Source organism: Diplodia corticola (assembly GCF_001883845.1).
Source record: "Diplodia corticola strain CBS 112549 chromosome Unknown scaffold24, whole genome shotgun sequence".
Lineage (NCBI taxonomy): Eukaryota > Fungi > Ascomycota > Dothideomycetes > Botryosphaeriales > Botryosphaeriaceae > Diplodia > Diplodia corticola.
The window spans coordinates 142,453-166,566 of record NW_017971503.1 but is presented as its reverse complement, the minus strand read 5'-3'; the positions used below and the strand labels follow the sequence as shown (position 1 = coordinate 166,566).

At 60.0% G+C, this 24,114-nt stretch overlaps 7 protein-coding genes across 7 annotated transcripts; 2 read left to right on the top strand and 5 right to left on the bottom strand.

Annotated features, from left to right (window-relative positions):
• Window positions 1–136: 136 nt before the first annotated feature.
• BKCO1_2400053 (uncharacterized protein) lies at window positions 137–2,632 on the bottom strand (the record flags this gene model as incomplete). Its single annotated transcript, XM_020273151.1, has 2 exons — window positions 137–2,460; window positions 2,512–2,632. 2 exons carry the CDS (start codon window positions 2,630–2,632, stop codon window positions 137–139), a joined length of 2,445 nt encoding a protein of 814 aa, XP_020130513.1.
• Window positions 2,633–3,386: 754 nt separating this feature from the next.
• BKCO1_2400052 (uncharacterized protein) lies at window positions 3,387–4,143 on the bottom strand (the record flags this gene model as incomplete). The annotated part of the gene is made up of 2 exons (XM_020273150.1): window positions 3,387–3,663; window positions 3,854–4,143. The coding sequence occupies 2 exons, from the start codon at window positions 4,141–4,143 to the stop codon at window positions 3,387–3,389; spliced, it is 567 nt and encodes a 188-aa protein (XP_020130512.1).
• A 1,351-nt stretch (window positions 4,144–5,494) lies between these two features.
• BKCO1_2400051 (rhomboid family membrane protein) lies at window positions 5,495–7,346 on the bottom strand (the record flags this gene model as incomplete). Its single annotated transcript, XM_020273149.1, has 4 exons — window positions 5,495–5,623; window positions 5,680–6,163; window positions 6,214–6,670; window positions 6,725–7,346. The coding sequence occupies 4 exons, from the start codon at window positions 7,344–7,346 to the stop codon at window positions 5,495–5,497; spliced, it is 1,692 nt and encodes a 563-aa protein (XP_020130515.1).
• Window positions 7,347–9,398: 2,052 nt separating this feature from the next.
• On the top strand, window positions 9,399–11,079 carry BKCO1_2400050 (ferulic acid esterase feruloyl esterase; the record flags this gene model as incomplete). Its single annotated transcript, XM_020273148.1, has 2 exons — window positions 9,399–9,737; window positions 9,793–11,079. 2 exons carry the CDS (start codon window positions 9,399–9,401, stop codon window positions 11,077–11,079), a joined length of 1,626 nt encoding a protein of 541 aa, XP_020130514.1.
• Window positions 11,080–11,282: 203 nt separating this feature from the next.
• Window positions 11,283–13,409, bottom strand: BKCO1_2400049 (ncs1 nucleoside transporter family protein; the record flags this gene model as incomplete). Its single annotated transcript, XM_020273146.1, has 6 exons — window positions 11,283–11,835; window positions 11,912–11,986; window positions 12,110–12,782; window positions 12,858–12,876; window positions 12,932–13,259; window positions 13,315–13,409. The coding sequence occupies 6 exons, from the start codon at window positions 13,407–13,409 to the stop codon at window positions 11,283–11,285; spliced, it is 1,743 nt and encodes a 580-aa protein (XP_020130584.1).
• A 591-nt stretch (window positions 13,410–14,000) lies between these two features.
• BKCO1_2400048 (thymine dioxygenase) lies at window positions 14,001–15,223 on the top strand (the record flags this gene model as incomplete). The annotated part of the gene is made up of 4 exons (XM_020273145.1): window positions 14,001–14,223; window positions 14,286–14,407; window positions 14,470–14,908; window positions 14,961–15,223. 4 exons carry the CDS (start codon window positions 14,001–14,003, stop codon window positions 15,221–15,223), a joined length of 1,047 nt encoding a protein of 348 aa, XP_020130585.1.
• A 1,724-nt stretch (window positions 15,224–16,947) lies between these two features.
• On the bottom strand, window positions 16,948–18,765 carry BKCO1_2400047 (sugar transporter; the record flags this gene model as incomplete). The annotated part of the gene is made up of 4 exons (XM_020273144.1): window positions 16,948–17,342; window positions 17,404–17,742; window positions 17,805–18,437; window positions 18,531–18,765. The coding sequence occupies 4 exons, from the start codon at window positions 18,763–18,765 to the stop codon at window positions 16,948–16,950; spliced, it is 1,602 nt and encodes a 533-aa protein (XP_020130582.1).
• Window positions 18,766–24,114: the final 5,349 nt, after the last annotated feature.

Genomic DNA, 24,114 nt, shown 5'->3' with positions numbered 1-24,114 from the left:
AAAAAAAAAAAAACGCCATGCAACCCGGCCGCAACCCTGTTTATACAACCTACTTTTCCCTCCCCTCCCCTTCCCTTCCCATCCACCATGTCGCTCGCATCCAAAAAAAAAAGCCCCCCTCACTTCCACCTCTACTTCACTTCTCCTCAGCGTCCACCTCCCCGCCACCGGCAGCATCGAACCTGATCTGCACCGCCCACTCGCTCCCAAACCTCACGCCCTTCCTCCCCAAACCCCCGACCCGCTTCCACGCCTTGTTCAACCCCAGATCCACCACCCAAATCAGCCAGTCCGGATCGCGGACGTGACCCATCTGCAGCGCCCTGAACAGGCCGGACCGCGGCGCGCCCAGGCAGACGACGTACCTGGCGCGCACCTCGAGCGGCTCGCCCTCGATGATGCTGACCTCGCCCGTCGACGCGCCGACGCCCGAGGGGCCCTCGACGGCGAGCACCTGCGCGCGGCTCTTGTTGGCCCAGCCGACCATGGCCATGGCCGAGGCGCGGTCCTCGCGGCCGAGCGCGTCGAACTCGCGGTTGCGGCCCAGCAGCGCGTCGACGATGAGCTCCGGCGGCGCCTCGAGCCGCTTGAGCCCGCGCTGCACGTCCGCCCAGCTGCGCGCGTAGCCGCCGAGCCGCTTGAGCAGCTCCAGCTGCCGCCGCACGTCCTTGTCGTAGTCCGTCGGCCGCTCGTAGCCGAGCAGCGCGACCACGACGCGCGGGCCGCGCGCGTGGAGGTGCCGCGCCGCCGCGATGGCGCGCGCCCCCGTGCGGTGGTTGCCCGCCAGGACGACGACGACCGGGCGCGCGTTGACGGCGAGGTTCTCGCGCGCGAGGCGGCGTCCGCCCGGGTTGACGGCCTGCAGGGCGACTTGGGCGATGCCGCGCGCGGCGTTCTCGGCCATGAGTTCCTCTGTCAGACCAAACTCCACCTCTGCGAGTTCCTCGACCGCAGTCATCGTCCCGGGTGTGATCGTGTGACACGTCGTGCCTGATTGAGATACGCGGAAGCTGGCATGGGGTTGTTGAGGGAGGAGGTTTACAGAAGGGGAGGAGGGCGGGGTAGGACGTCCCGGAACGGGGGAATTCGTGGAGGAATACACAACGGTCGAACCGCGATGCTGTTGGTTGCGGACTGACTTGTTCAAGCTAGCCGTTGACGCGTTGTGGATGTCATCCTGCAGGACGCTGTTTGACCTGAAGGGCGCACGTCTGTTCGAAGCTCGAGACATGTTTCGCCGGGAGTTCCGCCCGCTGTCGAAGTCCGAGAACTCGTCTTCACTCGAGGAATTCGAGGTACTCCTTAGGTTTGGCCGCCTGTGCTCAAGAACATTCTCAGTCGGATGGAGGTTCTTCCCGCCGGCTGTGCCGGCGCGAGGAGGTAGACGATTGAAGCTGACCAGGCGGTCCTCGTCGGCCGTCGTGTCTTCATTCCGAATCTGCTCAAACACGGTGCGCTTGTCGAACTTCGATAGGTTCTCAGCGAAGTCGAATTCGGGAAGCTCCTGGACATCGGTTGCGTCCTCGGTTGCCCACCCGTTGGTAGCGTCCATGGCCTTCTGCCTTCTCGTCTTACGGTTCGATAGCCTGACCGCCTCCATGCCAACCTTGCCGCCGATCAAGCCCGGCGTCCGCGCGGTCGGCGGATCTTGCAACATGGGCGTTTGCCTCCATCCCTTGCCCTTGAATTTCGCCGGCGTCGTGCGCGGAGCCTCGGGGGACGAATCTGGCGCGTTATCTTCGCCAGCGGGCGGAAGGGCCTGGTCCTTCTTCTGCTTCTTGCCTCTCGTACCCTTCTTTGCCCTCTTCCCAGCCTCGGCCGCTTTGGCCGCCGGGGTCTCCAACGGCTTGCCCGTACGCGTCGTACTGATGCTTACCCTCCGAACGCGCTCCTCGTTGATGGTCGGATCGTCCGATTCTTCTCCATCCTCCTCGCCGGCGTCCAGACCCAGCGCGTTGAACGGACCCGTCAGCGTAGCTGGATTCTCCTTGGGCTTCGCGTTTTTGCCACCAACAACCGTCACCTTTTTCGCAGCCGCTCCAACGAAGGGAGAGGGTTTTCCAGCCTGTTTAGCAGCAGCCGCCGCCGCCGCAATGGGTTTCACCGGCGTGATGGACACCTCGGCAGTCTGGCTGGCCTGAGTACCGGGCCTCTTTGCAAAGCTCAGGATGGCGGGGTCCACGAAAGCCTGCTTTGGCCTCGGAGGCTCTACTGTGGGTGTCGGGAGGGGCTGCGCGACGGCGGGGACTTCGATGGGCGGTGCGCTGGGAGGAGGAGGAGCCGCATACTGGACAGGGGTGGGAACTATAGGCTGCGGGTGAGGCGGAAAGGCGGGCGGATGGCTCGGAGGGTAGGTGGGCGTGGAGAGGGTGGACTGCTGCGGCTGGACAGAGATGTCGGCGATGTGAGCGCCGTCTATGGTGTAGCCAGGCAGGCGGTGGCCGGTGGCTGGGAACAAGACTGCGTGCAGCGTCAGCGGAGGGCTGGGTTTTCACAGGCAAAAAGACGCACCATCCTGCAGCACGAGGGTGGCAGAGCGCTCGAGGACATTGGCGACTCGGCCTTGCACGACGGTGTGGTGAGTGTCCTTGAGGGTGACGAGCACAGCGATGCCGATGAGCTGGGCAGCCATGGCTTGCGGGTGCGAGCGACAGCTGGGCGCGGGGTGTAGCGCGTCGCGCCTGAGGGAAATTGAGGGAGTCGAGTCGGCGGCCGCACGTTGCCAAGGTGGGCGGGCGATTGTGAACGTGGGTGAGGTCAAGCTTCGGTCCCAGTGTTGAGCGCGACGCGTTAGCGGGGCTCGGGGCACGTCAGAGTCTGCTCCCCCTTCGCATTCCGTCACCACTGCTCTGTTTCTTCTCTCCCATCCGCCAAGCCTGTCCCTGCCGCCGCTCGTCTCGGGCCGACGCAGCAGCAAATCCACGGCTGCAGCGCGCTTACATCCATGCCCCTTTCACTTGCATGAGCCAATCACTCATGACGCCCTAGGTACCCGAACATCACGTCGACAGTCCTTCTCCAGACTCCAGCAAGAATGAGCTATTTTCCCCATTCCAGCTACTGCATTACTCAACAGTCGGAAGCCTTCCAGAATAATCACCGCTATTAATGTCCATGACCTCCTGCGCGGCAGTACCCGGATCACATGGAATTATCGCAATGTTTGGCTATCTAAAATCTGACCGTATCTGATGATCCCTTCGTTATTATTATCTTCCATCATCGCGGGCAACCCTCAGCAACATCTGTGGCCTTGGCCCACCATACGAAGCTCGTCCATCACTACCACAGTCAATGAGTAACGATCGCGGGGTTCCATTTCCGCTCCGACCCCAATTCCCTGCACTTCACCCGCACTCCCCCATCATCATCTCCTCCTCTTCCATCTACGCCTCAACACAGCTCCAGTACCCAGCCCACGCGCCGGTCGCGTTGCCGTTCCACGCGCTCCACTGCTCGACCGTGATGCCGTTCTCGGCGGCGATCTGGTCGACGCGGGTGCCGGCGCCGGTGAGCTCGTACGTCGTGCACGCGGCGGCGGTGCTGGGCATCAGCGGGACGGGCACGTCCTCGGGCGCCTCCTTGGTGCCGGCCGCCGGCTGCACGGGCGGCGTGAACGTGTACCACGGCGTGTCGATGCAGACGGGGACGAAGGCTTGGAGACTGGGGGAAGAAAAAAAAAAGGTGTGTGTTAGTGAATGAATGAATGAATGAATGGGTACGTTCGTCGTCTTTGGCGCGTATTGTTATTCCTCTCCGATCGATATCCCTCTTTTGTACCGTACGTCTCTTTCCTTCTTTTCTTTGATGTTGTCGGCGGTGTTGCGGGGAGAGAGGGGGAGGGGAAGCTTACCCAAAGCACGAGCGCCCGATGCTCGGGTTCCACTTGTAGAACTGAGTGACGGTGAAGTTGCCAAAGGCGTCGGCGATGCTGGTGCACGTGTCGTCGGGCTGGACTTCGTACAGGGCGGTGCAGTCGGAGGGGCGGACGGTGCAGGCGCAGCCAGCCGAGACGGAGCAGTACTGCGTGCAGTTGCTGCCGTCCTGGCGGGGCTCGAGGGAGTATGCCGGGAAGGGGTTGGGGAGGGCGGCGGCGGTGGCGGCGGCGGCGGCGGCCAGAACGAGGGTGGTGAACTTGGTCATCTTGTCGTCGGTAAGATATTAAGGTATTAAAGATGGTGTAGTAGGTAACGAGCGACTGGTCTTCGTCAAGGTAGGGTTCGCGAGTACAAACGAGTGCTGAGCGACGGCACTCTGAACTGCGGAGGGAGACATGGTCGCTCTTTATGCTCTGCGAAATTGGACGGACAGCGCCGCTGCAGCCTGCTGAAGCTTGTCATAGTGCATGCAGCTGTCTAGATGTCCGAATCGCCCATTTCGAACCGGTAGGATTCTCCAATCTCGGACGGATGTATGGATATGGCCGCCTGCTTGGCGGTGGCGGCCGTTGGAAGTCAGTGGCCGGTGTATTGCTCCACCGCGAGCGGGGCGATAATGCCATTTTACCCGGCGGAAGCAGATGGAAGCATGGGTCAGGAGTCCAGGCGTCGGACGATTGATGTGAGATGATTGAACAGGACCTTTGGAGGGATCGCGTCCCCTGCTAGCGGCGAGGATCGACAGGCACCCGCCGCCGGTTTGGGAAAGGTGGAATGAATGGTAGGCAGCACGGCGGGGATAACGCATCGTGGCGTCAGGGGGCTCAAAGCTTCGACGAGCTTATTGACTGCTACAGTAGGAATCGTGCAATCGTGGTTCGCGGAGCCCGCTCTGTGGCCGGCCGAGAGGACCGTTGTGGAACCGCCTCGTGCGCTAGTGGAAGCGCCGTGACCGACGTCGGCAGCGGAGCAGGTCACAAAGGTGATGAACACGAAGTCAGCTGACAGCAGGCGAAAAGAATAGGAAAACCAAAATATCAACGTGTTTGACATTGGCATAGCCAGTAGTATGGTTGCATGCGTGTACTCAAAGAAGACGAGTAATTATATAAGCTACCAGGCAGACGCTGGAATCTCTTCAGAATTAGCAGAGATCTCGCTTACGCCCACAAGAAAGCTGCGTAGAGGTTCCCAAACCGCCTCAAAGGAGATGAGACTTCACGTCCCTTGGCTTCCCTACCGTGTTCGAATCGGCGGCAGCAGTGTTTTTGTTGCCCTGGATACAAACCATCCATCTCGAACCCAGTGGTCCAAACTCAAGACAGCTTCACGCTCTCTCTTCGCCACCATTTTGCCATCGAAGAAAAGAAGAGAAATTGCAGCTTCCCACAACCAAAATGGAAGGCCAGCTTATGACCGGTTGGCACAGCTAGGAAGAACATTACGCAGTAAGAAATGAGAACGCCACCCGCCATGCTCGAGATAATGGGGATTTGTCATGCATTCGTAGGAGCTCCGCTTTCAAGGGGCTTCCATAGACTGTGCGCAAAAGCAAGGGAAAAGAAATGTCGAACATCGGGCCAAGCCCAAAACTACCGAACAGCATTAAGCCTCAATCAATACATAGGCATTGGCGAGTCGAAATCCGGTAAAGCGTATCTCTCCAAGCCGAATAGGTCGCGCTTGCTGGTACTGTTCGTTTGCTCCACGGTGAGCGTGTTTGAGTCGCACCAGTCGCTGACGGGCTGTATGCAAAATTAGCATCTTGAATATGTGAGTGAGCTGTGAGAATGGAACTTACAATACAGTTGAGGTACTTGCACCACGAGCATTCGCTGTGGCTGGAGTAGAAGTTGTTCAGGAGCACAATGAAGGCGACAAACACGACGACAATGAATCCGGCACGGACCAACCACCACGCCCACCAAAGCGGCTTCCTGCCCTTGAAGAAGCTTACGGGCTGTTTGGTGAAGTTCTTCACGGACTCAAATTCGCTGCCGTGCTTGGGGTTAGGAACGGCGGAATAGGGAGGCTCGTCCATGCCGGTGCGCTCGCGGAGGAGTTGAGGCGAGTGAAGAATAGATATTCCAAGGCCGAGGCCCATGATGAATCCACCAATATGAGCAAAGTTGTCCAGACCCGGCAAAAGACCCAGAACGAAGGCGATGACGACGTCGAGCATGATGAAAAGAAGCTCTTTCTTGGGGTGGGAACGCTCCTTCCAGTGGTAGAGAAGATCCAGAAGGGTTATGGCGATGAGACCGAAAATGGCGCCGGATGCACCGCTGTTTAAAATTTTTTAGCCAGGATCGAAAACTTCACAGGGTAGACATACACTGAAGGCATAGCGTTTGGTGCGTAATTGGCACCGAGAATATTACCGAAAATACCCGCTGCAAAATAGACCAGGAAGAAACGAATGGAGCCGATCAGCAGTTCCACGTCGCGTCCAACCGTCATCTGAACAAGCATGTTGAAAGCAATATGGATAAGACCTCCGTGGAGGAAGATTGGCGTGATGAAGCGGTACCATTGGTTGGGGTGGAGCTCGCCGTCCGATTGGGGAATGCCGCTCATTCCGCAGAGCTCGTTCAGGGAGCATTCGGCGATGCCAGTCGTGGAGTTGGGGCACGGGAACGCAATGTCGGGAGTGATGTTGACCTCGTTTCCGCCTCCCATGTGACGCATGCAAGGAACGAAACGAGCGCCCATGTTGATGTAGACGTAGCCAGAGGGGCCGATCATTGGGTTGAAAGAGGGCTTGATCATGATGGGCGAACCGGTCAAGGTGGCTGATGGTAGCATTAGCATTCCGCTCTTCCTTCACGAGCGCTGGTGCCACTTACCGTTCTTGATGATTTCGCCAATGAAAACCGCAATCTGAACGGTTGTCAGGGTAAAAACAACCCAAGTAATCCTGCCTGAGAACCAGCCGCCCTTCTTCTTGTGACGTCTGCTACGTTCTCTCCTCATTCCGTCGGGACCGCCGACGAGAGGCGCCTGACCCTCGGGATCACCATTGTACCGCGAGGGGCTTGCATCCATCTTCGGCTGCTGTGCGTGGAGCGGAATAGCCTGGCCATCTGCAAAGGGATCGTTGTCCGCAGGGCGGTATTGTCCATATGTGCCGGCGCCATGGTAGGAGGTGTCGTCGTCGCTGTGCACGGGGCCGTATGGGTTAGGCGGCGGGTGGGTGCCTGGCGGATATGCAGGATAGGCCTGGTCGGTGAAGGGAGAGCCGACGGGTGAGTGGCCGGTGTGGTATGTGTGGGCGGAGGGGTGCGAGTGGACAGAGTGAGCAGAAGGGTAGGAGTTGCCGTAGTTCTGCAGATTCTGGGTGTCGATGTGCGGGCGAGTCGGATGGGGCGACGGCAGCGGCGAGGGCGTCGATGAGTGTGGCACGGGGGGCAAAGGGGCATCTTCTCTCCTTCCCGCATCATAGGAGCCGTAGTAGTCGTTGGCAGCCATGGCGAGCTGCTGAGTGTGGTTGGGAGCCGGGCGCGGGCCGGTGGGCGGGAGTGGAGCGAGCAGGCAGGCCGACGGCTCAGAGGGTCAGAGGTAGGGCTTGTTGGGCGAGCGAGAGATTGTGAGGTGAAAGCAGGCGAGAGCGAGCGTGGAGGATGTTGTCGTGTTTCAGGGTAAGGGCGCGGGAGGGCGGCACATGTATGGTCGGGGTGTGTGGCTGAGGCAGCGGCTGCAGACAAGCCCTACGGGAGTACGTACCACGCAGTCGCCCCGTGCGCTGGGCTTCCGGGGCACAATTTTTAAATAGCAGGCGATCACCACGGCGGGTGAGCTGCGCACTTACGACGCCCAGCCCACACGAGTCCACCGCCCTGCTGGCCAGGCGCTGGGACGCCTTGGCGCTTTGTGAACACGGGTTGAATGGCGGGCCAACGGCGTCGGGCTGTGCTGCGACACGTGTGCAGCCACGCCTCCGTCGCCTTGACACACGCGCCTCAGCCTCCAAATCTCCGCCTTCCACGCCTGGCTGCCTCACGAGCCTCCAGGGCGGTCGCGCCAAAGCAGAAGAACAGAGGGTCATTTGCTTCGCTGGTTGCGAGACGAGGGGGCGCACGAAGCAGGTCGCCGCCGGCCACGGGGAGCGTTGCGGCGCTACGGAGAGTTACCGCGCTTATTACATTGGGCGCGTCTCACTACTGCGAGCACTACTGCGAGCTACCCGTCCACGGCGCGAAGCCCTGCCGCTCTTGCTTGGAAAGGCGCTAGCCGAGACGGGTTCTCACGATGGCCACTCAGCAGAAGTTTTTGCCAGTCTGACCGGACAATCGGCACAAGACGCGCAGAAATGCGTAATGGCGAGCCGCAGCGAGGTCGATCACCATCCCCGCCCACGGCCCACGTCCCGTGGTCGGGGCTCACGGGCAAAGCCAGCTCCACGCAGCACGGCGCAGCACGGCGCAGAACGGCGCAGCACCTCGGCTTTCTCGACCATTCCCAAACGGGAAGTATGTGAAGGGAGCAGCGTGGGCCTGCGGGACGACCCGCTCTTCACCGCGTCAAACCGACATGATTTGCAGCCGGGAAAGCTTGTGCGACCGGCCATCTGATGCTGCATAAGATACACGTGTAGATCGCCGTATCACAGGCCCGGCGGCAGGCCGATCCCACGACGGTCTCCATCTGCCTGGTGCCTGGGGAGTCGCACGTCGAAATGTGTCGGCCTGCCAGCTCGGGGCTCGACAGGAGAAGGTTATAAATGTGCGTTCGCGTGGGCTGCTCCGCCTTGCAGCAGGCGAGCCATGTCCCTCCCGCCGCAGATGCCCCTGACACAGCCTCAGGTCTTCCAGCCCACAGCCTGCTGCAGAAGGGATCTGCCCAACTTAAGCTTATCTTCCAATTTCCCATCCTGACGTCAGGACTGACGCCGTCTGTCCTGGTACTGATCCGTACTCACTCCACGATTCTGTGCCGACGTTGGGGAAGCCCCTCGGCGTGCCTGATAGCGCGATACCGCAGACGGAAGCTGCGATGATGTGCAAGGACTCATTCGCGAAGCCGAATGTCGGACCGGAAGTCAGGGTCGCCTGTCGGGAATTCCGAACCAGCGTCTGATCACCGACTTACCTTCCGTTCGATCTCTGCCCTGCATCTCTGCCGATTGTCTGCAGACAGAGCTCAGGAGCAGACGCAGCTGGGCCTCGTCCCATGCAGGAACGCAGTTTGTTTGAAACAGCCGGGTAAACGACCCAAGCCATATTCCTGGAGTCGATAGCAGAACCCGGCCGTTGGACATGGTCCCCACCTCGGCCACGCCCAATTGGCCGCAAGATCAGCCGCCGCGGCACTTAGCTCGCTCTTTGCGGCAACCATCTTCGGCTCCCGCGCTGCATTGCGGCTCCAGTCGCGTTTGCATGACTCTCCCCGCCTCCATGCACTCCACACTCTCGATAATTCCGAGCTCCGGCACACCTCGATGCTCTCCTCTTCAAAAGCCGCTCTATCGCCCCTTAGTGCATATTCCTGACCACTGCTCCTCGACCAGCAATTTTCGCCACCATGAGGGCTACAGCTCTTGTCTCGGCCGCCGCCACCATCCTCGGAGTCCGGGCTCTTGACTGCTCCACCGCTGCCCTGCAGGCTGCCCTGCCCTCCAATGCGACTGTCCTCTCCGCCGTGCCCGTCGCCGGCAATGGCACTTACGGCCAAGGCGCCGCAGACCTGCCCTACCCGACGAACCCCACCAATTTGCCTGCTCTCTGCGCTGTATATGTGAACGTCACCTCGTCGAGCAGCTCCTCTTTCAGGTTCGGCCTGTTCCTTCCCACTGAGTGGAACGACCGCTTCCTCGCAGTCGGCAACGGAGGCTTCGCTGGTGGTGTCAATTGGCTGGACATGGTACGACCATCACACCTTTCTGCCCGAGGAAACACGCCACTGACATAGCATCAAGGGCGCTGGTGTCGGCTATGGCTTCGCCGTCGTCTCAACAGACACCGGCCACAACTCGACCTCTGGAGATTTAGCCTGGGGCGCCAACGCTCCCGAGGTGCTCACCGACTGGGGATACCGCGCCATGCACGGCTCAGTCGAGCTTGGCAAGACGCTGGTCTCGGCGTACTACGGCTCGCAGATCAAGTACTCGTACTACAGCGGCTGCTCCACTGGCGGCCGCCAAGGGCTCCGCAGCATCCAACTCTACCCCAAAGACTTCGACGGCGTCCTCGCTGGCGCCCCCGCCTGGTGGACCACTCATCTGCAGACGTGGACGGCCAAGCTGGGGACATACAACCTCCCCCTCAACAGCAGCCACCGCATTCCGCCCTCGCTCTTCCCCGTCATCGGCGCCGAGGTCATCAAGCAGTGCGACGCCCAAGACGGCCTCGCCGACAACATCGTCTCCGACCCGCTCGCCTGCAACTTCAACCCGGACGCCCTCCTCTGCTCGCCCACCTCCAACACCAGCGCCTGCCTCACCCCGCCGCAGCTCGCCATCCTCTCCAAAATCTACGCCCCCTACATCGACACCAACGCCACCTTCGTCTTCCCGGGCCTCGCCCTCGGCTCCGAAGCGCAATGGACCGCCCTCCTCGGCACCACCACCGGCTCCCCCCTCTCCTACGGCACCGACTACATCCGCTACTTCCTCAACCAGCCCGGCTTCCGCTGGGAGGACTTCACGTACGCCGTCGTCCAGCTCGCGGACGAGCTCGACCCGGGCAACGCCACCGCCGACGCCTTCGCCGCCATGGCCGCGTACCGCGCCGGCGGCGGCAAGCTCCTCCACTACCACGGCTGGGCGGACGGCCTCATCGCCACGGGGAGCAGCCTGCACTTTTACAAGGAAGTGGCGCGCGCGCTGGTGCCGCGGGGCGTGCCGCTCGACGACTGGTACCGCTTCTTCCTCGTGCCCGGCATGGACCACTGCGCCGGCACGCCCGACGCCGTCGACGCGCCGTGGTATTTTGCGGGCGGCAACCAGGCGGCCGAGCTGGGCACGGGCGTGCACGGCGTCCCCGGGTTCGAGGACGGGAAGCACGACGCGTTGCTGGCGTTGATGGATTGGGTCGAGAACGGGACGGTCGTGGACGAGATTGTGGCGACCAAGTTTGTGGATGAGGACGTGACGAAGGGGGTCGAGAGGCAGCGGCCGCTGTGCATGTATCCGAAGCAGGCCGTGTACAAGGGGGAGGGGGATGTTGATGTGCCGGAGAGTTGGGAGTGCAAGGCGCTGTACTGAAAAGGGGTGGTGGGACGAGTGCTGTTGAGTCGGCGAATGGAATGATTATGGATGTATGTATGAATAGTCTTGATCGGAACTAATTTCGGACACAATGACCTGGTTTCAAGTGGGAGACGTTAATAAGAAAGCACGTACACTCGACCCTATAGCGCGCTGCTGGCCAGCAGTCCACCCAGCATGCCACTCAAACGTCGCGCCATTCACTCCGCAAACGTCTTCGCAGCCTCTTTCCCATCGACAGTACCCATCTCCACATGCCCCTCCCCCGCCCCTCCCCTCCCACCCGCGCTCCCACTCCCACTCCCACTCCCCCTCCCCCGATCATCCTCCACCCCCTCTCCCTCCACCCCCACCATCTCCGCCACCCCCTCCAACACAAACCCCCCACACTCCCTCTGCCCCTCCACCGGCCACACCGCAAACAACGCCCAATACACGACAAACGTCGCGCCGAACCCATAAAAATAACTAACCTGATAGACGCGATCCCAGCCACTCGTACCACCGACGCCTTTCACCGCGCGCGCGAAGCCGGGCAGCAGCGGGGCCATGCCGGCGATCCAGGCGACGAAGGCGCGCGGGTTGAAGCCGGCGACGTACCAGTACGCGGACGAGGCGTCGCCGCGGTAGAGGTCGGAGACGCGGTAGCGGGGGCCGCGGCGGACGAGGGCGTAGTCGCAGATGACGATGGCGGTCATGGGCGAGAGGAAGACGGACCAGCCGGAGAGGACGGTGATGAAGGTGCCGGGGTTGCTGTGGGAGAGGAGGGAGGGGTGTGAGTTTGTTGTTGTGCTTCTCTTGTATGTGAGGGATGGATCTGCAGGCTTACGTGACGTAGTTCCATGGGCAGATGGCGATGGCGATGACGGTGAGGATGTAGCAGCCGCGGCGGATGTTGATCCATCTGGCCATGGACCGGCAGTCGTGGTTAGCTGAGTACCATCTCCCGTTCCGGCGCGCGGCCAGCACAGGGGAGAAGCTGCGGCAAGCGAGCGCGCACTCGCCGCTATGCAGAGAGCCAACTCACTTCGGACACAACGCCGCCATATCCATCCCGGTCGAAATCCCATTCAACATCTGACACAGCGCCAACTGGCTGACCAAGAAGCCCAAGCCCGCGAAAAACGTGCCGGCCCTCGCCGCCGGCCGCGCGCCGCCCTCCTCCTCCTGCACCAGCAGCAGCAGCTCGAACGGGTTCCACACGTACCGGCCGTAGACGGTGGCGGCGGCGCTGGTGATGAGGATGCCGCACACGGCAGTAACGACGATGAAGACGGGCGCGGCGACGAGCTGGCCGAGCAGCGCGGCGTGCGGCGCGCGCGCGTACCGCGTCCAGTCGCTCTGGCCCAGGCACCCGGACGCCTGCGACCCCACGATGGACTGCAGCCCGTAGGCCGCGGCCCACCGCAGCGCCGCGCCGTGCTGCGTCGCCGGCGCGTGGACGAGGCCCCCCGCGCTGCCGCCCGCCGCGCGGACGGCCCAGCCGAGCATGCCGAACATGGTGGCGGTGATCATGACGAAGGTGATTTTGAAGGGGAGCTGCAGCTTCTCGGGCGGGATGAGCGGGAGGGGGAGGAAGATGGCGATGAAGACGAAGAAGCTGATGAGGCTGGCGGTGTCGGTGTTGGCGGTGGCGGGGAGCGTGTTTTTGAGCTCGATGAAGCTGCGGCCGATGAGGGCGCGGAGGATGATCTTGACGGCTGTGGGGGGGAGAAAGGGTTATGTGAGTTGGTGGTTCTTTTTGGGGGGAGTGTGGGGGTGCTGGCGCGGCGAACCTTGTCCGCCCCAGTATGCCTTTGGAGTTGTTAGTGGACGTCATGGCGTGCTGGTTGGTTGTTGGGAAACTGACCTGAATGCCCATCCAAACGCAGGCGGTCATGATTCGGTTCAACACTGGCCAGAAACCGCCCCTCATGCCCCAAGACGCGCGGGATAAGACGGTGAATCCGAGGTACAGGTGACTACCAGGCCAACCGGCGAAGACCGCAATCAAGGCTGAGATCAGAGCAACACCCACCACGACCCCCATGGCCTGAGGTACGCTCAAGCCGAGGGACAAGAGTGATGATCCAGCTGTCCAAGCTGTCGTGTTGATCCTGAATGCCGACTGGTCAGTGTCCTGCACAACAATGGGGCTCGATGACTTGCCCGCAGATGACCCAGTATCCCGCAAAGCCCTGCCACGTCCATGTTCTTCGGTCCGGCGGGATTGGAATGAGATCTCTGTTGCACCAGAAGGTGTTTTTGTAGTTGGCGTTCTCGTCAACTGGGCACTCAAGCCTCTTTGCCCAGTATGCCAGACGGCCCTTCGGCTTTTCCGAACCCATCGCGCACTGCCCTTTTGATCGAATTGCGGAACAAACAGACGAGAACAAACCAAACCGGGAGCCAGGGGATTGTTACAGCATATACTGTTGCGATCGCGGCAGTTGACCCTTGTCGTTGGACTAAAGTGGCCGGGTATCCCGATAAGCGGGCGGCACCAGGCCGCACGGCAGGCCAAAGAGGCGAGTCAGCCGTGATAAGCACTTGTGTAGGGGAGCGTCGTGCAGATCACCCTCCTGTGCGACTCACATTGGTGTCTGGAGGCGGCAGCCCCGCCTCCAAACCAAGAGTGGGGTACAGCGGCGATGGTGTGCGCGGCCGATCGGGGGGTCTTCCACGGCCTGGCTGATGAACTGCCGAATGTAACCTCAAGACTGCATTAATAGCTATCGGCTGGCGTTTTCCCGAGAACACTTCAAGATATCGCTGGGAGCGGTGAGTTTTGCGCAGCTTACCTGGGTCTCGAAGCGAATCCGCTCAGTGATCAGTGTGTAACCTTCGGCGTTGTACTGTGCCAGCGGCTGACTTCCTCCAGGCTTAGTAGTGCCGTGAAACCTTGGCTTTATCAGACACAAGCATCACGGCCCGCCGAGATGGGCTCCATTCCGATTGTGGATTTCAGTCATTGGTCCGGTGGTTCGCCCGAGGAGAGACAGAGCATCGCGAAAAAGCTGACGGACGCTGCCCGCGGAGTGGGTTTTGTTTATATTGTCAACCATGGAGTCTCAGACAATGTACTGGACCAGGCCTTTGCGTGGTCCAAGAAGCTTTTTGATCTGCCGCATGAGAAGAAGATGCTCGCACCTCATCCGCCCGGTATCCAACCCCGAATCACTTACGTGGAAGGGACAAATTATGCTGACGCCAGATCACCACAGGACCAAACGTGCACAGGGGATACTCGTGGCCTGGCCTGGAGAAAGTCTCTCAGTATATTCACAAAGGGGATGAAGATCCGGACGCAAAGGATCAAGAGCTGCGAAAAGTCGAAGATTGCAAGGTAAGTCGCATTCAAAAAAGAAATAAAAAGGAGAGCCTTTCTGAAAACTTATCCAACAATAGGAGAGCTACGAGATTGGCAGTGAAAAGTGCGAGAACATGCCGAACGTATGGTTGCCGGACGAGGTTCTACCCGGATTCAGGAACTTCATGACCGAGTTCTATTGGGCATGCTTCGGAACAGCACAAGACGTTCTCAGAGCGCTGGCCGTAGGCATCGGTCTGGGCGACGAAGATTTCTTGCTGAAGTTCCACAACGGGCATAATAACCAGCTGCGGCTGCTGCACTACCCGCCAGTTGAGAAAGAGAAACTCGAGAGTAACATGGTGGCAAGGATGCCAGCACACACGGATTGGGGGTCCATCACGATGCTGTTTCAGGACGACTGCGGTGGTCTGCAGGTGGAGGATCCTCACAGCCCCGGAAAGTTCATGGAAGCGGTCCCGATCAAGAATGCCATTGTCATGAATGTGGGGGATCTACTGATGCGGTGGAGCAACGGTATGTCAGAATGAGCCGTAATTGCTTGGAACAAACACTAATCGCTCCCCAGACTACTTGAAGTCAACCCTGCACCGAGTTACGCTCCCTCCACTTCAGCCCGAGCTTGTCGAGGGCAAAGCCATGACGCGTGCGCGCTACTCAATCCCATATTTTGTCAGTCCCGATCCCAGCGCAGTTATCGAATGCCTACCTGCATGTGCAGGCGAGCAGAACCCGGTCAAGTATGAGCCAGTAGTCCAGGAGGACTACAGGCGGATGAGAGCGAAGCTGCAGTATCCGGAGAAGCCGTCGACGCCCATCGCAGTTGCGTGATCGGTGTGCTCTTCAGAGTGAAATAAGCGAGGTTATAAGTCTTTGCATTGCCTCGAATCCCCATAATCTGGAACCAGGCCTTTTCTCTTTTTTTCCACTGGGACAAGGACGCACATTTCCTACCGCCAATTCGAAAGCTTTTCAGAAGAAGTTGACTTGTTGATTGTGCACGAAGACTGGCCGTTGATACTAGCACAACTCCAACTCGGGCGCGGTATGGCTAGCAGTCTCATCTCATAGGTTTTTAACAAATGTGACCCGTAGTCTGCCAAGTAGGTGCTACAGGAAGCCGTTTATTGAAACACCCAGCAGTGAATTCCTCGCTCCTCCGCTCGAGTCTTATGAAGAGAGAATTTCTTGACTCTAGCAATGGCTCAATGTCGCATACGATCCTTTGCGAGAGTCCTGGCCGGAGTTGCTCATGAGGCGACGCAACTCTGGGAGATCGCCCGGATCCAAGAGCCGCCTGTCTGAATCGATTTAAAAAATACGCATATCGTGTGGTCCGCCAAACCTCGCTTGTAACGACATAAGGCTAGCCAAGGACCTCTGGACAAGACGTATGGAGCTAGAACACATACGTCTATTAGAACTGCTCGACGGTCGCCCGGCCAGCTCTTACCATGCATTTCCGGGGTGATCGCAGCCGTCCTCTTGGCTGCAGCGCTTCTATCCGCCACCTACCTCGCCTCCTTTCCAGTACCGCCCTCGCCCTGTATTACCACATTCCCAGCCTTCGACCCCTTGATCGACGTTTGGACCAAAACCACCCCCCTCTTCCAAACTAGCCTACCAACAAACAGATGGTAGGCGCAAGCTACATCTCCACTGCCCATCTGCAGCCTCGCCATCCCACCACGCCCACGCCCACCCCGATCCCCCGCCTCCTTCGCGCATGCGTCCGTCGTCTTTCCGGTTCTCTGCACACTCAACCAGCCTCCTTACCGCATCGCATCCATCGTGCCGGCATCACCAACCCCCTCCCCCAACAATCGCAGACCATGGCGTGAGCAAGAAGAAAAGAAACCCCCACCACATCTATGCAACGAAACAGTAGAGGAGCCTTGCAAGAGATCGACGACATGAGCAGCATAAAAAGATCTCGCGACACGGTCCCAGGGAAAAAAAAAAACCAAGAGATGGGATGTGCAAAGATGCGACGCGACGCGACCGACGATCAGCTGCAAAAGATCCCGATCATCTAGATCCACCAGAGATGGCGCTTGGATGACAACGGTGGCGTCATAGATGTGGAGAGAGGGAAAAGAAAAAAAAAGGGTTTCGGCGGGCGCTAAGGGGATCCATGGATCAGCATTGCGGGGAAGACAGAGCAAGGGGACGCGCTAGTCCGGAAAAGGTAATTTCGAGGAGGTGGGGGGGAAAAGACCGAAGTTCGCACGAGTTTGTGAACGGCAGAGGATCATCAAGCGCTCTCATGGCAAAGGAATGGAGTCATGGAAGGTTGGTAAAATCATATGGCTGCGTTTGTGTGGAAAGGCGGTATGTATGTACCGATTCATTACTTTTATTTATTTCCTTTCGAAAAAAGGCCACGACTTGAATGCAGCCTGTGTCAAGACCCCAAAGAAGTCCCAATCTCCGCCAACCATCAGCGTCATTTGCAGGATATCACTCTTCCACTTTGCAAACTCGTCCCCCATAAACACACAAAACCAGAGAGAGACATAGAGAGAGATATAGAGAGAGAGAGGAAAGAACCGCTCTCAAACCTTCGCCGCCTCCTCCACGCGCTCGGGGCTGTGCTCCTCCTGCAGGCCGCCCTTCTCCACGTCGCCGCGCTCGAGCGCCTTGGCGCCGCCGAGCTGCTGGTGCGTCTTCCACGCGGGGATGCCAATGTACTTGATGCCGTTCTGGTAGTCGGTGAAGATGTCCTCGACCTGCTCGAGCGTCTTGCCCGCCGTCTCGGGGAACATGAAGAAGACGTGGATAAACATGGCGATGCAGAAGACGCCGAACACGATGTAGACCCTCCACTGGATGTTGACGAACGCCGGCGGCACGAAGTAGGCCAGCGCGAAGTTGAAGATCCAGTTGGCCGACGTCGCGAGCGCGACGCCCTTGCCACGGACGCGGAGCGGGAGGATCTCGGGAGGATAGACTGCGAGTGCGGTTAGCATATTCTACCAGACAGGAGGGGTGGAAATGTATGTAGGACTCACTCCAAGAAACGGGACCCCAGGTCGGTGCGTACGAGGCGACGAAGAGGTAGGAGCAGGCGATGATGCCCTTGGAAGCGGCTCCACTGACCTCCCACGAGGCTTCCTTGATGCCATTGACGCCGTTGGGACCGGCGTACTTGCCGTACGTGGCGAGAATGCCGGCGTTGGCGAAGAGCCAGGTCATCATGAGGGCGGCACCGATCAGGAGCGTCGGGCGACGGCCCCAGCGGTCGACGTACAGCAGGGCGGGGATGGTCATGACGACGTTGATGACATACTGAATCGACGACGAAACGAGCAGGGTGTCGCTGAGACCAGCCATGGTGAAAACATACGAGACTAAAAGCGGGCGCAAGGTCAGACGCGGGCACATCTCCGGCTGCAGGCGCGGGGCCACTTACTGTAGTACATCATGACGTTCATGCCCGTCAGCTGGGACCAGACCTGGGTCATGATGGCGATGTGGGTGCGGTTGATCATGTTGGGCTTGAGCAGCTCGAGGTAGGTGACATCGGCGTTCTGGCGCTCGAACTCGACGATGGCCTTGATCTCAGCGAACTCGGTCTGGACGAAGCGGCTGCCGCGGTCGCCCTTGCCGTGGACGAGGGTGAGCACGCTCTCGCATTCCTCCCAGCGGTCCTTGCGGGCGAGCCAACGCGGCGACTCGGGCAGGAAGAGCATGCCGAACAGGAGCAGGACGGCGGGGATGGCCTGCAGGCCCCAGGGAATGCGGAAGGCGGCGGTGCCGTTGATGAAGGAGGTGCCGTAGGAGATGTAGAACATGATCAAGATGCCCCAGGTGATGGCCCACTGTTGGGCGCCGACGACGGCGCCGCGCTTGGTGGGGGGAGCCAGCTCGGAGACGTAGACGGGGACCTGGGCGGAGCAGATTCCGACGCAGAGGCCGTTGATGAAGCGGCTGGCAACGAGCATGCCGATGTTCTGGGCGGCGGCCATGATGATGCAGCCAATGATCCAGAAGCAGCAGCCGATCATGATGGCCTTCTTGCGGCCCAGGTTGTCGGAAAGGAAGCCTGCAGACGCGGGTCAGTTGATTGGAGCGGTGCGAGGGCGGGCCGCATGCGGAAAGGCGGCGAGACAGCCCACCGGAGCGTGGACCAACGTACCGGAAGCAATGGCGCCGACATACGAACCGCCGGGCATGGCGGCGGTGATGCCGCCCTGGACGTCCGAGTTGGGGCCGGCGCACTTGTTCTCGCCCGTCATGCCGCCCTGGTTGAAGTAGCACAGGTACTGTTGGGTCGAGATGATGGCCGACATGGACGAGATATCGAAGCCGAACAGGCCACCGCCGATGACGGCGATGGCCGTGATGAAGTAGATGTTTCCGATCTGGTACATGGCGGGCCAGCAGCGGGGTGACGCGAGGGTGGGCGGGTGTGGGAGAGGAGACAATCGCCCGCGAGGCTGGGTCCTCTTCTATGCTTGCACGCTGGTCAGTGCAACGGAGGAGTGAAAGAGATGGCAGCGGGAGGGCGGCCGGGCTTATAAAGAAACGAGCCGGCCGCGATCAGCAGCATGCAACCCGGCGGCGGCGCACCCGCAACGCTCGCCGGCACATGACAAGGCCTGGGAGCCTGGGAGCTGTGAAGGAATGGCACGGGCAAGGCGGGCAAGGCGGACCCCGGTGCCCCAGGCCCCAGGCCCCAGCCGATCGGCCCAGTGCCCCCGGCCGGCGGCCTTCCTCCACTGGAGAAAACAGTGGAGCGACGCAATCCCGGACACGAAAACACCGTCGCACCCCGCACGCGCCCAATCACCGCCTGGTAGCGAGCGATGCTGGCCTAACCGGTGGACCGCCGTGCTGCAGTTTGGGCAAGCTCTCCGGTGGCTTGCCGCCAAGGCCAATCGCGTCGGCGGCGCGCGATCCTTCGAACAACGACGACGCAGCCGTGTCAGCTGCTGTCCGGCTGTCCTTGTTCCCTTTGCCGCATCAACCCTTCTCCGCACCACCCTCGCTCTCGCTCCTCTGCCCCGCGGAGCGTGGAGCGGACCCCAAACCCAGTCCGGTGGACGAGTCGCTTCGAGCAGCCCGACGAGCCCGACGAGCCCGCCGAGCCCGCCGTCATCCCCTGCCCGCGCCTGCGCCTGCCGCCTGCCGCCTGCCGCTGCCGTCCTCGCTCGCCCACCGTTCCGCGCCATCATGAGATGCCCGCGCTCCACCAGAAGAGCCAAGCCAGGACGATCCGCGCCGTGTCGAAACCCACCCGGCGGACTTTAGCGCCCCGACTGACTCTTGCACCTCCTCCCCTCGGACAAGCTTCCATCGCCAAGCGCGCGAGGGGCGCAAAGGCGCCGCAGCACGACATGTAACGTCGCTTCGGGAGCCGGGGTGTCAGCGGGAAAAAAATAAAAAGGAAAAAAAATGCATGGGCAGAGAGCCACATGGCGGTCAGAATCAGCCAGCCGGAGCGCCAGACAACGGCTTGCATTCATGGCGCAACGCCAGCCCGCGCGCCGCAGCGCCGCATGAGGGCGCCACCCACGCGCGCCTAGACTGCCCATTGCGTGCCGTGGCGGCCTCCGCCGAGCGAGTAGAAATACGCGAAGCCGAGCGGGCACAGGAGTACCGTAATCACAGGTACAACCAAGTGCCAGCAGTCCTGCCGTCAGCGTCGTCTGCTCGGCCGCCCGACCGCCCACCGTACGCGAATCGCAGCGCTGTCTGTCAGCCCCGTCTCCAGACGTGTCTGCTCAGTGGCTGCGCCGCGCCGACCGCCCTTTGTACCGCTCTCCTGTCCGTCGTGCCATCCAAGTCTGTACACGAGCGCTACGGCTGAGGAGCTGCTGACACGCGACACAGTCGCCAGTGGCCACCACCTTGTTGCCTTCTGTCTTCTTGTGCCCCGTGTGTTGTTCATAGTACCAAGCTCTTCGCCGTCAAACGTCAGTGCATGTCTCCCAGCATGTTTTTCTCCGGCCTAGCTCGGCGTCCTTTTTCCCGAACATGCCATCGGATTTCCCAACGCAGGAACAAAGCCGTAATTTCTTCAGAGAAGCCCGACGGGCGGCCGCCGTACAAATTTTCTTGCTGCCATGTGGATACCTCACCACGGCTATTTTGTTACGAGCCCCTGTTGTTTCCCGGCAGTGGAGCCTCCGGGGCACGTTGTCCTTTTCGAGAGCCGATTTCCCGGGTCTCGGTCGCGGCACTTGCCTTTGCCTTCGAAACCCATGTCTCCAAATCTCCCCATCATCAATCTGCTCTCTCTCCCCTGGATCTTGGGTGCCCGTGGCCGCGGTTGGTGACTGCTCGAATCTGCACGCACAAGCGAAAGCGGAGCCTCCAGGCGAGCAGCGGAGACGCGTCCAGTCTCCATTCTAGGCCAGCCCACAGAGACTCTTTCACCGCGCTGCGCTCGGTCGCGACGCCTCCAATATGATGGAATGCGTGAGAAACTGACGATGACTAATGTGGACGGTGTCAGCAGGTCTTCTGTCATTCGAGTCCACCATCCGTTTCCCGGGTTGGCGTCCGGTTGCGGCGCATTCCAGCAGCTGCCTGGCTGTTGGCTTGGCGCATGCGACGTCCGCCCACATTCCGTGGCGTGGCACAAAGCAGAACCGGGCACCCGTGTGCGGTCGACGCCGCTTTCCAGGAGAGAAGCGGGTTGGCGGGTGGATACTGCCGTCAGGTTGCACCGCAGCGCAGCCCCCGGTCGCGACAGGCCGGTCGGTGATTCCTCGCGTGATTCCCCAGGTCTCACCGCGTCTCCGCCGTGGGGTCCCCATCCTCGGAAGCCCCGTCAATGCGCCCCGCCAAACAGGCTCGACCGCACCACACCAACTCCACCCTAAAAAAAAAGTCAGCACCAGCACAAAGCAACGCATGCTGATGCCGGCAATGAGACAGGCAGGCTGCGGAAAAAGCCAGGAACCCGTCATCGTAAGAAATGCCGCGCTTCGAGAAGGCGACTAGAACAGTCGTTGCATCGCTCGCCATCGACACCTCATCAGCAACCCACCATCCGACCCTGTCCGTCCGTCAGCTTGGGGTATCATCCTAAAAGTCAAAATAAGTCAGGTCCTCCGCGCACGCGGTTTCAGCCATCTGCCACAGCGCCGCGCGCACCAAACCAATTTCGCTCTCGTTGCGCAACGAAGAGGCGTGGCTGACGTCGATCCGCTTCACCGATCGTCTTCGCGCCTGTGGGATCGCTAGCATGCGACACTCTCCCACGACCGTGTCCAAGGGTCCTTGGCCAGCCACGGCGTTCCCTCCTCTCCGCCCCAGCGATGTTGCGGGGAACACTGTCCCCGCCGAGATGTTAATGGTGCGCTAGCATCCTCACAAGCCCTCGGCCAATCCAGGGTTTGCCACCCGCTTTTGGCTTGCTTGGCTAGCCTGTACTTGGCTTAGAACCGGTCGCCACAAAATTTGGCGGTCAGCCAGCAGCTGCATCAATGGCAGACCCTCTCGCAAACTCTTCTCGGTCGCGATCACGGTATGGAGCGCGCTCATCGCTCATGTGGGGCAGACCAAAATAGGCACGCGGAATCTGATGCCTTGTTGCCATCCACCGCTCATCACAGAGTTGATGAGTTGACGTCTCGACTCGAGCACCAGTCCTTCAACCCAGAAGCCCCGAAAGGCAATATGTATATAAGGGCCAAGGCGTCTGAGGGCGAGAAGATCGGTGAAAGCGGAAGTGGCTTCAAGCAGTAGGTAGATCACGGGCAGTGTCGTTTGGTGATCCGGGGTAGTGCAGGGTAGAGAACGCGCGGCCAAGCGGGGTAAGGCTTGAAGGAATACCAGGGGGTACCTTGGAATGATCTGTTGTACCGTCTGTCCGTGTACCCGACCTTCTCGGCCCCCAAGAGCCGTACGGAAAGCTTGCGTGCGGGAAGGGCTGAAGGGATCATCTTTTTCGCTGTCTCCACACTGGGGAATCGTGTTGCCTGTGCGTTCTTGCGAGTCAATGTGGTTTCATCGTGCTCGAGGTTGTAGAGCCAAAGCCTGGCCTCGGGATCCTTCTGCCGAAAAGGTTGGGGTCCAGCTGGGCGGTGTGAAGATAACCATCTATGGAACTTTCGCGTCGAGCACTTCAGAGAGTAGTATTTCCGTGTCTGTCGACATCATCGTTGCCTTTTTCTAATTTTACGTGTGTGCAAGCGTGTTGCTGTCTGTTCTTCGAAGCTTGGTCTCCGCGACCATAGAATTCGGCATAGCAAGGCGCGAGGTGCAGCTGTGGTGGCGTCTGCCAAGTATATGTATTAGCCGTATGTTTACCCCAGCTCCGCTGCGGGCGCCCACCATGTGGAGATGTGGAGATTTGGAGAGGTGGATAGCTGGCCCGCTGCCATGGACACGGTTTCCTGCCGCTGCCGCTGCCGCTGCCGCTGCCCGTCTATATGATCGGCTGACGCATGGCGGTGATCCACCGGGACCCGGGTACGTGGTTGTCGAGGGACCGGCAAGCCTTCCTGCGGATCTCGGCTTGATGCAGCTTGAAAAGATCTTGGCAAGCATGAGGCTGAAGCTGGCGCAATGATGGCGAAACGATGAGGTGCGGGCCTGTTCGCTAATTCCAAGAGACGTAAGGGCGGAGGTCTCTCCCAGGATCAATATGTGTAGTTTTGGGCAGTCTTCAAAACAATCAGCTTCGAGTGCGGATACTGGTCCCTTGGTCTGTTTTTGGTCGTCTGCTCTTGGAATGCCTCGTCTTTAGTGAGGACCCTTCTCTCGTCCCCATGGCGGTGTTTTTTTCTGAAGGTAGTGCTCTTACGTCTGCCTCTTTGCGTCATTCGATTCGATCTCTCAGTCCTCCGAGGGGAGCTCTTCATTTCAACAGCACATCGGCGTTGTCTCGTCTACACACTCTCGATGACCATGAAATCAAGAATTGAGTAGCCTTACCGTGTTCTAGAAGGATATCTTGGCTTGGACCTGAGCTGTAGCAAGTGAACGTACGATCTCATGACACAGGGGAGCGCCACAGCCGTATTTTGACGAATAAGGACCGCATGTGCTGAGCTGCGGCTCGTCGTGTGCCAAAGACATGAGCAGCGCCATCGTCTCACAGCCACAGCGGTCGGAGGGCCTCAGTGCCGGATCGCGAAATGCGCTGAGAGGTGATGGAGAGATGCACGGAGGTCAGAGTTTGTTGATGCGAGTGGAGACCTGGCGTGAGCTCTCAAGCGACCGAAACGGCAGAACGCTGACGTCATCCCCCATGCTCCTCGCTCCAATCAGGACAGCACGACCTCTTCCAGTTGCTCCCATGTACATCGCCTGCAGTCTGCCGGTCTTCGAAGACCTTTGGTTGCAGTGGCACGAGAAGCCGTTCCTGATGACTGGCTCGTTTGCGCTGCGGTGTCGGCAGGCCTTGAGACGGCATTGCAAGGCGCTTTGCTTTCCTCTTAACTTTCGTGGTCGAGATGTATGCAAAAATAATTTGACAATGGCGTTTTCCAGTGAAAGCTCGGAGAAGTCCTAGAATGCTTCAAGAGTGACGCGTAACTCATAGCAGTCTCTGGGAATACTTGTGACAGAATCCAGATCACGGCCAATGTACCATGAGCTGAAGCCAGAGGGGGGACATCATGATAATATCCCAAACCAGCGGGGCGTGTATGTTTGCGGGGAGGGAAATGCTCAGAAGCGCGGATCCGTCTGGCTAGCTAGCGGGTCGCTGGAACAGCGGGAGAAGCGCAATCCAGGGCAAGAGTGGGAGCGGGGAGTGTTTCGGC